This window comes from Spermophilus citellus (assembly GCF_964194105.1).
Source record: "Spermophilus citellus genome assembly, chromosome: 6".
In the NCBI taxonomy this organism is placed as follows: Eukaryota; Metazoa; Chordata; class Mammalia; order Rodentia; family Sciuridae; genus Spermophilus; species Spermophilus citellus.
In genome coordinates, this window is record NC_138187.1 from 164,532,252 (window position 1) to 164,544,445 (window position 12,194).

A 12,194-nucleotide genomic window follows, 5' to 3' on the forward strand; every position below is an offset into this window, starting at 1 on the left:
ACTGGGAGACCAGGAGACGGGGGCTAGGTCGGGTGTCACTGGGAGACCAGGAGACAGGGGGCTAGGTCGGGTGTCACTGGGAGACCAGGAGACGGTTTTAGGTCGGGTGTCACTGGGAGACCAGGAGACGGGGGGCTAGGTCGGGTGTCACTGGGAGACCAGGAGACGCGGGCTAGGTCGGGTGTCACTGGGAGACCAGGAGACGGGGGGCTAGGTCGGGTGTCACTGGGAGACCAGGAGACGCGGGCTAGGTCGGGTGTCACTGGGAGACCAGGAGACGGGGGCTAGGTCGGGTGTCACTGGGAGACCAGGAGACGGGGGGCTAGGTCGGGTGTCACTGGGAGACCAGGAGACGCGGGCTAGGTCGGGTGTCACTGGGAGACCAGGAGACGGGGGCTAGGTCGGGTGTCACTGGGAGACCAGGAGACGGGGGGCTAGGTCGGGTGTCACTGGGAGACCAGGAGACGCGGGCTAGGTCGGGTGTCACTGGGAGACCAGGAGACAGGGGGCTAGGTCAGGTGTCACTGGGAGACCAGGAGACAGGGGGCTAGTCGGGTGTCACTGGGAGCCAGGAGACAGGGGGCTAGGTCGGGTGTCACTGGGAGACCAGGAGACAGGGAGCTAGTCGGGTGTCACTGGGAGCCAGGAGACAGGGGGCTAGGTCGGGTGTCACTGGGAGACCAGGAGAGGAGGGATAGGCCGGGTGTCACTGGGAGACCAGGAGACAGGGGGCTAGTCGGGTGTCACTGGGAGCCAGGAGAAAGGGGGCTAGGTCGGGTGTCACTGGGAGCCAGGAGACAGGGGGCTAGGTCAGGTGTCACTGGGAGACCAGGAGAGGAGGGATAGGCCGGGTGTCACTGGGAGACCAGGAGACAGGGGGCTAGTCGGGTGTCACTGGGAGCCAGGAGACAGGGGGCTAGGTCGGGTGTCACTGGGAGCCAGGAGACAAGGGGTTAGGTCGGGTGTCACTGGGAGACCAGGAGACAGGGGGCTAGGTCGGGTGTCACTGGGAGACCAGGAGACAGGGGGCTAGTCGGGTGTCACTGGGAGACCAGGAGACAGGGGGCTAAGTCAGGTGTCACTGGGAGACCAGGAGACAGGGGGCTAGTCGGGTGTCACTGGGAGACCAGGAGACGGGGGCTAGGTCAGGTGTCACTGGGAGACCAGGAGACAGGGGGCTAGTCGGGTGTCACTGGGAGCCAGGAGACAGGGGGCTAGGTCGGGTGTCACTGGGAGCCAGGAGACAAGGGGTTAGGTCGGGTGTCACTGGGAGACCAGGAGACAGGGGGCTAGGTCGGGTGTCACTGGGAGACCAGGAGACAGGGGGCTAGGCCGGGTGTCACTGGGAGACCAGGAGACAGGGGGCTAGGTCGGGTGTCACTGGGAGACCAGGAGAGGAGGGCTAGGTCGGGTGTCACTGGGAGACCAGAAGAGGGGGGTAGGGTGTCACTGGGAGACCAGGAGACAGGGGGCTAGGCCGGGTGTCACTGGGAGACCAGGAGACGGGGGCTAGGTCAGGTGTCACTGGGAGACCAGGAGACGGGGGCTAGGTCGGGTGTCACTGGGAGACCAGGAGACAGGGGGCTAGGTCAGGTGTCACTGGGAGACCAGGAGACAGGGGGCTAGGTCGGGTGTCACTGGGAGACCAGGAGACAGGGGGCTAGGTCGGGTGTCACTGGGAGACCAGGAGACAGGGGGCTAGGTCGGGTGTCACTGGGAGACCAGGAGACAGGGGGCTAGGTCGGGTGTCACTGGGAGACCAGGAGACAGGGGGCTAAGTCAGGTGTCACTGGGAGACCAGGAGACAGGGGCTAGGTCAGGTGTCACTGGGAGACCAGGAGACGGGGGGCTAGGTCGGGTGTCACTGGGAGACCAGGAGACAGGGGGCTAAGTCAGGTGTCACTGGGAGACCAGGAGACAGGGGGCTAGGTCGGGTGTCACTGGGAGACCAGGAGACAGGGGGCTAGGTCGGGTGTCACTGGGAGACCAGGAGACAGGGGCTAGGTCAGGTGTCACTGGGAGACCAGGAGACAGGGGGCTAGGTCGGGTGTCACTGGGAGACCAGGAGACAGGGGGCTAGGTCGGGTGTCACTGGGAGACCAGGAGACGGGGGCTAGGTCGGGTGTCACTGGGAGACCAGGAGACGGGGGCTAGGTCGGGTGTCACTGGGAGACCAGGAGACAGGGGGCTAGGTCGGGTGTCACTGGGAGACCAGGAGACAGGGGCTAGGTCAGGTGTCACTGGGAGACCAGGAGACGGGGGCTAGGTCGGGTGTCACTGGGAGACCAGGAGACAGGGGGCTAGGCCGGGTGTCACTGGGAGACCAGGAGACGGGGGCTAGGTCAGGTGTCACTGGGAGACCAGGAGACGGGGGCTAGGTCGGGTGTCACTGGGAGACCAGGAGACAGGGGGCTAGGTCAGGTGTCACTGGGAGACCAGGAGACAGGGGGCTAGGTCGGGTGTCACTGGGAGACCAGGAGACAGGGGGCTAGGTCGGGTGTCACTGGGAGACCAGGAGACAGGGGGCTAAGTCAGGTGTCACTGGGAGACCAGGAGACAGGGGCTAGGTCAGGTGTCACTGGGAGACCAGGAGACAGGGGGCTAGGTCAGGTGTCACTGGGAGACCAGGAGACGGGGGGCTAGGTCGGGTGTCACTGGGAGACCAGGAGACAGGGGGCTAAGTCAGGTGTCACTGGGAGACCAGGAGACAGGGGGCTAGGTCGGGTGTCACTGGGAGACCAGGAGACAGGGGGCTAGGTCAGGTGTCACTGGGAGACCAGGAGACGGGGGCTAGGTCGGGTGTCACTGGGAGACCAGGAGACAGGGGGCTAGGTCAGGTGTCACTGGGAGACCAGGAGACAGGGGGCTAGGTCGGGTGTCACTGGGAGACCAGGAGACAGGGGGCTAGGTCGGGTGTCACTGGGAGACCAGGAGACGGGGGCTAGGTCAGGTGTCACTGGGAGACCAGGAGACAGGGGGCTAGGTCGGGTGTCACTGGGAGACCAGGAGACAGGGGCTAGGTCAGGTGTCACTGGGAGACCAGGAGACAGGGGGCTAGGTCGGGTGTCACTGGGAGACCAGGAGACAGGGGGCTAGGTCGGGTGTCACTGGGAGACCAGGAGAGGAGGGCTAGGTCGAGTGTCACTGGGAGACCAGGAGACGGGGGCTAGGTCAGGTGTCACTGGGAGACCAGGAGACGGGGGCTAGGTCGGGTGTCACTGGGAGCCAGGAGACAGGGGGCTAGGTCGGGTGTCACTGGGAGACCAGGAGACAGGGGGCTAGGCCGGGTGTCACTGGGAGACCAGAAGAGGGGGGTAGGGTGTCACTGGGAGCCCAGAAGATGGAGGCTATGTAGGGTGTCACTGGGATCCAGGAGATGGGGGCTAGAGTGGCAGGTGACCTGGGTCTGCTGCAAACAAGGAGAGGCTCACACTCACTCCATAGTGCAGTGAGCTCCTGAGGTCCACGTGAGCCCTCTGCACAGTCAAGGTGCCTCTCCTCAACCGCCGCACGCCCCTCAGCAGGGAGTCTGCGTAACTGGAGGCACCAGGCCCCAGAAGCCCGGGCCTGGGCTTTCTGCATGATGAGTGGGGCAAGCCTGCCGTTCCTACAGGAGCACATGCTCAGCCAATGTTCCTGCACCCCAGAACACAGCTCCTCTGCAATGGCGGGGCCCGGCCATCCCAGCCAGCACCCACAGGCTCTTCTGACCAGACACCATGAACAAGGCCAGAGTTGGGTCTTTTCATTCAGTCTTTATTTACAGCAAAGTACATATTTTCTGTGGCCACCAACAATAAAGGGAAGCAAGGCATCTCCAAGGGAAGGAAACTGAAGTCTCTGATCCACTCGCTGCCCCAGAGCTGCAGACCCTGACCATGACCCAGTCACCACACCCAGTACAGGAGGGACGCCCAGGGACAGAAGCCTGAAGGGGCTCTGAGCTCCAGGGCTCTTAAACGTGCCTTTCCCGGCCTGTGCACTCTCTCATTGTGACACCAAGTATGTGTGCCCACTCCCCCTGAGAAAAGGGTATCTTGCATCCAGACCAGCCTGTCCTTGCCAGCCGGCCCCTCCCAGGGGCAGGACCTAGGACAGGCACCTGGGAAACGGCTCCCTGCACAGGCTGAGGCCAAGGCTGCGCATCCAAGGCCTGCACGAGGCAGCAGAGACGCACCTGCCCCGCTGCCCCGAGCAGCACACCTCCAGTCTGACCCAGTGGCAACCTACCTGGGCACGGCAGCAAGCCCAGTCCCCAGCCCAGGAGCGGCAGGAGTCAGGCTGCCCACGACGGCTAAGTGGGGCCACCGCTGAACGTCTGGAGTCCTAGGGACAGGCAAACCAGACACTCCCCACCCCTCCCTGGCCTGTCTGTGCAGGTCCTCTGTGGGACCCATGGCTGCTCTTGGGACCTTCCCTTCCCACTCCAGATCAAAGGACACCTGAGGCCACAACACGTGCCCTCCTCAGATGCCCGTCTTCCCTACACCAGTCTCAGTTGCCCAGGAAGGAACGTGCCCAGCAGGAGCTGCACTGGTGTGGACGAGGCCCAGCCTCCCGGCCCAGGCGCAGGTGATTCTCCCCTGAACACTGACTCGATCCACAGACAGCACCTGTGCAGACAGCGGGACATGAGCCAATCCCTCGGGAGCCCAGAGGGTCCCAGGCACACCTGTGACACTGCCTGCTCTGCTCACCCATGCCTCCTCCACCACAGCTCAGAGTGCCAGGGGACAGACCCTGAGGCCTGCGGTCTAATGACTCTCCAGTTGTATGGGACATCCAGACTTAAAATCCAGACCTGGTTTGTCTTACAGGAAGCTCAAGTCCGACACACAGGAGGCTGGATTGCCACAGAGGGTGGACCCTCCCCCTGCCATCCCCCTCCTGTCCCAGGCAGTGTGTCCAGCCCCAAGCAAGCACTGCCCAGGGCCTCTGCCCGAGCTGTGAGGACTTGTGATCATTTCATGAGGGAACAGGGCAGCCCTTGACTGTGTCCAGGCTGGGAGTGGGTGGCTCAGAGACCCTGGAGGTTGGTCCCAACACCACAGGTAGATGAGGAAGCGGCTCAGTAAGTGAGGGCTCTGAGGAGGAGGACCGGCCCTCGGGCAGTGGGATACATGGCCAAGGCACTAAATGGTGTGGCACCTGGGAGCTTCAAGTAACGTCAGCATGCTGGGTGCTGGCCTCTGAAGGCTGAGGCTCCCTGCAGGATGGGCTCCGACTGAGCCTGGGCGGGCCCAGCAAGGCTGGGGGCCACATCCTCGGGATGCTAACCCAGCCTACACCCACCCTGCACCAGCCATGACTGTGGAGAGGCGAATCTGGCCCTGAAGCACTCTCCAGTGCAGCCACTCGCTGAGGACCCGCCTCAGAGCCACCCTGAGCCCTCGAGCTTCCCTCCCAGCCTGCATGGCCTCCTGGGGACCTCGGGGGCAGCAGATGGCAACCAGACTAGAGGGCCGATGGAGTGCAAGGGAGCCAGAGGGAAGCGGGTGGCTAGAGTAAGGAGGCAGACTACCCTGAAGGCTCAAGAGGCCGAGAGCCGCAGAGGGAGAAGGCGCTGCAGTGTCGGCATGGCAGCCACAGCGGGGTGACCGAGGGCATGGCCTGCCAAGCACCAGGAGGGTGGCCCCCGTGTGGCGAGCCCTGGCTCTTCTGCAGGTGGAAACTGGGGCACCGGACTCCTCACTCACACCAGCCTCACCCCGCGGGGCCCCCAACTCCTCCGCCTCCTGCCAGTGCGTTAGAATGCACACTTCCTCCCCACAAGATCTCCACCAAGAGGCCACCCGTGGGAAAGGGATCACCACCCAGTGCTTTCCATCTGGGACTCCAGCTTCGTGCCATGATTTAAATATGCTCCTTTAAAACACCTCCTCTGTAGTCCGCCTAGGAAGCCCCATCCTGTCCTACCACGGCTGGCCAGATCCCTGACCATGGGCACACTACCCCCTCTCACTGCATATCCCCCCATCACGTCCAACAAAAGTCCCTCGTGTGGGCAGCTCATCCCCAGGGCCCAGGAGCTCGGCTGCATGACATTGCAGAGACAGAAATGCCAAGGAATGCCACACCCGAGAACCAGCACGTCCTCAACTGAACTCCCTCCCTCCCGACTTATCACTTGGAAGTGACCCTCCAAGCCCTGTGGCTCTGGCTTCCTGGAGAGGCCAGAAAGAACTGGCCAGGAACCAGAGGTGGGGCAGGGCCAGCAGCCTCTGCAGACCTGTCCTCTCCCCTGGGATCGATTCTAAGTTTTGAGCTCACTAATTCAACGCAAAGGAGGACACAAGTCCCTCCTGTCAAGCACCCAAGCTTCAGCTCTCACAGGAGGCCATCAGGCTTCTGACCCCACTCCTGCCGAGCTCCTGGATGCCAAGCCAAGGGGCATCAGCCAGCCCACTCCCCACAACACAGCTCCAGCTCCAAGCCCCACATACACAAGCCAGGCCCCTGTAAAATACGGCAAAGAGCTGTACAGTGTTTGTACATTTACACAAAAATAGATCCTTTTATATATATCTCTCTATATGTGTGTATTTATAGTTGGTTACACGTTGGATTCATAATCAGGCATCACCAGGAGACGTTGGCACGGTTTGTTGCTTAAGCTCAGGTCAAGTTCTGTTGGATTTCGCCGTTCTGAAGTATAAACAGGAAAAAGAAAATAATCAAAGGCATTTCATCCCCAAGGTGTTTTCCTAAATACAGCGATGTCAGAGGAGACGGTGTGTACAGGTGAGCGGTGCCTCGGAGGCGGGCGGGTCTGCAGAACCCGGGTCAATGCGGCCGGCTGCTGGACTCCGATGGCTGCCTCTTGCGTGAAGGGGTGTAGCCGTTGAGGCAGCCGTTGGTCTGCCGCTTGGAAGGCCCTCCGTTGAGGATGTCCTGGATGTGCTGCACGATGAGGTTGATGGCCACTGCAGGACAGAGAGCAGCAGGGTTGGGAGGGAGGGAGGCCACATGCGCAGGGCTGGGAGCACTGGTGGACGCAGTGGGACAGGCTAGAGGGCTAGGGTGGCAGGGGACACAGGTCTGATGTGTGGACAGGCACACGGGAAGCACAGGCAAGGCACCCCGGGAAGTGGCATTTGCAGCCAAGTCACAACCTCCAGGCCTCGACGGGCTACCATGATGTCCCCTACAGGAGCACATGAGGAGGAAGGCAGACAATGCCAAAGAAAGGGCTTCTCACCAGCGAGGACCAGAGTGCCCCGCGGCAAAGTAACCAGCACAACTCTCCAGAGCGGGCAGCTGGCCCTACTGACACCACTAGCTGGCCATGAGGCCCTTGACTGAGGAGCCTGCCACCTAGAGAGGGCAACCCCAGGAAAGGGCTTCTCCTCCCTCAAAAGCACAGGGCAGAGCCACATGTATAGCCACCAGAAACAAGATACACCCCTCAACCAACTGATGCAAAGGTCACCAAGCACGGGACAGACACGGGGTGCTCCTGCTGCGATCCACACTCACTGGGTCACCAGACACAAAGGATGGCCCCAGCTGAGGGCCATCTGCCCACCAGCAACCCTGTACTGCCACTGTCACTGTCATGAAGACCAGAGACAGGCTGAGGAGCCTCTGCTGACTAGAGATCGTGTCAATGTTGCTTCTCCTGAACATGGTAACCGCACTGTGCCTGTGGGTCAGAATGTCCTCATTCTTTACCACGTGGTGATGCCAGGCATGGTGGCCCACGCCTCTGATTCCAGGGCTGTGATTTGGATACAGGGTCTCCCCCAAGAGCTGTGTGAGACAATGCAAGGGAGCCTGGAGATGAAATGAGTGGGTCTCGAGAGCCTGAGCCAAATCCATGGGTCCATCCTTTGGGGTCTGTACTTTGTTCCTGGTGAGCAGAGCTCTCTCTACTCTCTGTTGGCATGTCCTAGCTGCTTTCCTCTGCCATGCCCTTCCGCCATCATGTTCTGCCCACCTTGGGCCAGAGCAATGGGTTCAGCTGACCATGGACTGAACCTCTGAAACTGTGAGCACCAAATAAAACCCCCTCCTTGTGTTGTTCTTGTAGGTCTTTTGGTCCCAGCAATGAAAATGCTGATAAAACACCCAGCTACTGAGACGTTGAGAAAGGAAGGTCATAAAATCGAGGCCAGCCTGGGCAACTCAGTGAGACCTTGTCTCAGAATTTACAGGGAGGGTGGTGCTTGGGGGTACACCTCAGTGTAGAGCACTTGCTTGCCTAGCATGCAGGGGACCTGGGGCACAGTCCTCAGTACTGCTTTAAAAAAAAAAAAAAGGATCACCATGACAAATTCCCAAACCACTCAGCCAACTGTGAGTGCGCTACTCGGGACTGAACCCAGGGCTGCCCACACATGAAGCAAGCACTCTTACCACTGAGCAGCACCACCATTTTGTTGTTGTTGTTTTGTTTGTTTTGTTTTTAATTGTAAGGCAAGGTCTTGCTGAGCTACCTGGACTGGCCAGGAACTTGCAGACCTTCTGCCTTGGTCTCCCAAGTCACTGGGATCACAGATGTACACCACTGCACCTGGCAATCAACGTTTTAAATGGAGGACAAATGAAAAAAAGAGAAGACAGGGTCCTATCTGACATCCCAACTCTGCCACAGACGCCAAGTCAGGAGCTAGGTGGGCTCCCAGGCGAGCCAGCACCCGCACACAGCACCCAGGGGCCTAGCCAGCTGTGTTCTGAGGGCACCCGCGAGAGCAGATCCTCTGCATCACACTGAGGAGGCAGCCTGCTGTGCAGCCAGGTGGCGAGGCACCCAGGGGTCACCCTGGGCACCAGCAGAAGGCCATGGCTCCTCCAAGGGCATAGCCCTTGCCTGCCCTCACACACTGCACACCACTCAGGGAATGATCCCAAGACAGGGCTGCAGAGGGAATGCCTCTGCTCCCGTCGTAGAGCACAGAGCCCATGCCACCACACCCTGCCCCGGCCTGTGGCTGGCAGCTGCAGGGGTGAGGCGCCCGCAGGGACTCACCGAGGTTGTCTGCACCTCTAGGAATTATCACATCGGCATACTTCTTGGTCTGTGGAGAAAGACATGCAGAGTGTGTTAACAGAGGGGCTCAGAGTGCAGGGACCAGCCCCTCCCCAGGAAAAGGGCCAGCCTTCCTCAGAGCCAGGGAGGGAGGGAGCAGGCGAGGGCGAGAGGAACAGGGCGAAGGTGTCCCGTGTCAGTGAGGACACTGCTCCCGACTGGGCGGCACCTCAAAGCAACCCACGACCCGACTGCTCATCAGGCGCCTGACCTGGATGCACTCCATCCACGTTCCAGCAAACCAGGGAACTCTTAGTTCCTGGGCTAGCCCAATAGTCTGCACCACGACCTGCACAGAACGTGGGCCAGGCACACAAGAACCACCGGGCTCAAGGGGGCTAGGCCATCTGGGCTCTGACACAGTCTGAAGGTGACGGGACTTAGCCCAGGAAAGGCCAGAAAAGGCCCGTGGCCCCCGACCAGCTTCCCTGGCTCTGTAGGCACTCTCCGCGCCCGCCGTGTGAGCAGCCTCATGGTGAACTTCCACGCCAGGCGCTGGCACACAGTCCTGCCAGGCCCAAGGCCAATCCAGACAGCTCTCAGTCCCCGATTTACGGAGGAACAAGTTGGTCTTTGCTGAGCAAAGAGGGGCTGACAGTGGGAATAAGCAGCAACAACCCAAAAAGCATTTGTCCAGAATCTTCCACTGCATTCCAACTAGGTTAATGGCAAAGTGGTGTCTGACAATGAGGTCACTCTGGGTTTTTATCATTGAGTTTAGAGCAAGAAGGGCCTTGGACACTGAATGGACACAAAGCTTTCCACAGCTCCTGCGTCCCCTCGGCTGATGGACGGGTATCAAAGGCTGCTCAGGCCAGCTTAGAAAGCCTACCTGTGCTGGCTGGAAACAAGTCAAGTCCAACCTGATGTAAGATCTACCAACAGACTTCAAGAGACAGGCTGGGAACACAGTTTCCCAGGAGAGGAAAGAGAAGCTGATCACCAGGACAGGCCGAGGAATGCCCAGGCCCAGTCTTACTCCCACCCTGCTCAAGGCCTCTCCAGACTGCAGTCCCCAAAAGACCTCCCTAACTCCCTCACCAGCCTCCCCCTCCTCCCGCTGGGGCTCAGCCATGAATCACCAGGGGCTCCGCCATGGTTCAGCCACCCTGGGTCACGCCCCGGTCTCCAGCAGGCTCCCAGCAGGCCTCTCTGGGTCCCCAAGGAAGCACAGTGTGCCCCAGGCTGAGGGCTGGCTTCCAAGGCCCTCGACCCCCTACCTTGTCTCCACACTGTCTCACCTCAGCACTCCCAGCTGCCTGGGAGGACTGGAGGGCACAAGAGGAGGCTGAGAGGGCCACCCTGCGGCACGCTGAGGACCACCCTTGGACCTGACAGCCATACCACCTCACACGAAGTGCAGAACTTGCTGAGCCTACAGAGCCAGCAGAAGGCCTGGTCTGGCCCTCAGGTGCTCTCAGAGGAAGAACAGAAGGACGGAGCTCCCAGGAACACACAGGACACCAAGCACCTAAGGCTGCCCTCTCTTAGGACTCAGGGTGGAGATGCTCGGAGACAGGAAAGAGATTCAAGCTGGGGACTGTAGCGACTTGCATACCTTTATGTGCACCACAAAATTAAGTGTATATCCAACAAAACAAGCCAAAATGCAACTCACTGGCAAGCAGAATTCCTCAAAGGCAGGCTTGACGAACGTGATATACTGAGACAGAATCTGTTCAAGGTCCCTCCCTCTTTCGCTGATGTCCCTCAGTACTATAAGAGAAGAAAAACAAGGATCAATAAAACAGTGTGGGGGCCACCATGCATCTGCCCGCGGGAGAGCAGGCCCTGGGCTCCCTTCACTCCCACAGGCCACAAGCTGGTTCCTCACCTGTGAGAACAGGGCAGCAGCAGCTTCAAAGAAACAAGTTATGTGTCTAAGTCTTACTTCCCCGGATTTCACCAAAAATATCGTGGGAAACAGAAGACTGCCTGGGCCAGAGCCCGCAGCGTTCCTGTGTCAGCCCACAGCGGGCCCAAACCAGACTCCAATGTGAACTGCACACCCAGCACGGCCCTGAGGGCTCAGGGTCACAGGCCGCAACCTGGGCCCAGGCAGGTGGTGGCTCCACGCACCCTTCCCACTTATCTTGTCTGGAAGTCCAGCAACCCCCTACAGCAGGACAGATGAGTTCATTTTTGGCTCCTCACAGCCACCTGGGCAGGGAGGCCTTGCCCACTTCAGGCATAGAGGTTTGCAAACTGAAGGACTGTCTTTATTGAAAGGACACAGTGGCCCGGGGCAGAGAAGCAACCCAGGTGGCACAAGACTCGGCCATCACTATCGTCGCCTAGTCCATTTCATTCAGGGACTTTCGCCACTTTGTTAAATTCCTTTGTCAAAAAACAGAAAGGGGGCCGGTAGCCCTGGCTCTGCCACTATACCCCGACCTCCTTCAGCCTCGGTCCCTTAGGCAGTGAGCCCAGAAGTTTCCCTCACCAACACGGCCCTCGGTGGCTTGGGATCCTGCTGCCCAGCTGCTGTGTGTTCCAGCCAAGCCAAAGGTTGCCACCCCACCCACCATCAACTACAAGGGGCCCTTGGCTCCTTCTCCCACATTTCTCAAGTAACGGCTCAAGTGTGGGTGAGACGCGCCAAACGCATACAGGCAGGATCTGAGGGTGGACTTCTGGAAAGCCGTGTAGGAACAATCACTCTGCTTACACTCGAAGGTTTGGACCGGGAAGGAATGGAGTGGCTCTGACCCCGCCCCCCAGGACAGGAAGCCTGCCTCCCAGAGCTACCCCACAGGGGCAGCTGGCTTTCATACCAGCTCTGGTTATGCAAAGTCTGTGGTCCCCAGTGAGCCAGGACTTGCCTCACACCCACTCTGCCTGTCCACAGAGCCCACCGCCTCCTGCCAGGAAGCAGCTTTCTCCAGCCTTGCGGCGCGGCCTCTGCTCCTGCTGCCCCTGTGGGTCTGCTGGGCAGATGTGGCCAGGAGGAAATCCAAGGAACGGCCACATAGCTCCCGCCCATGAACCCTAGCATCTGGCACTCGTAGTGATGACTTTAACAGGACCAAAACATGCAGCCAGGGTGGCCTCTAGCCCTTCACACGTCCCCAGATAAAGCCCACAGTAAAGGAAGCCGGATCAAAGGGGCATCAGAGCTGGAGGAGAGCAAGTACCCTGGCACCCAGGAGGCCGGGGCTCCCCACAG

General features: G+C 60.1%; 1 protein-coding gene across 1 annotated transcript in view; it reads right to left on the bottom strand.

Moving 5' to 3' along the window:
- Positions 1 to 6,486: 6,486 nt before the first annotated feature.
- UCK2 (uridine-cytidine kinase 2) overlaps positions 6,487 to 12,194 on the bottom strand; it is a 51,418-nt gene continuing 45,710 nt past the window's right edge. The window contains exons 5-7 of the mRNA XM_081297737.1: positions 10,647 to 10,744; positions 8,969 to 9,017; positions 6,487 to 6,923 (exon numbers count right to left, since the gene is read on the bottom strand). Of these exons, the coding sequence (XP_081153863.1) occupies positions 6,784 to 6,923; positions 8,969 to 9,017; positions 10,647 to 10,744 (287 nt within the window). The 3' untranslated portion in view covers positions 6,487 to 6,783. The remainder of the gene's footprint in view (positions 6,924 to 8,968; positions 9,018 to 10,646; positions 10,745 to 12,194) is intronic.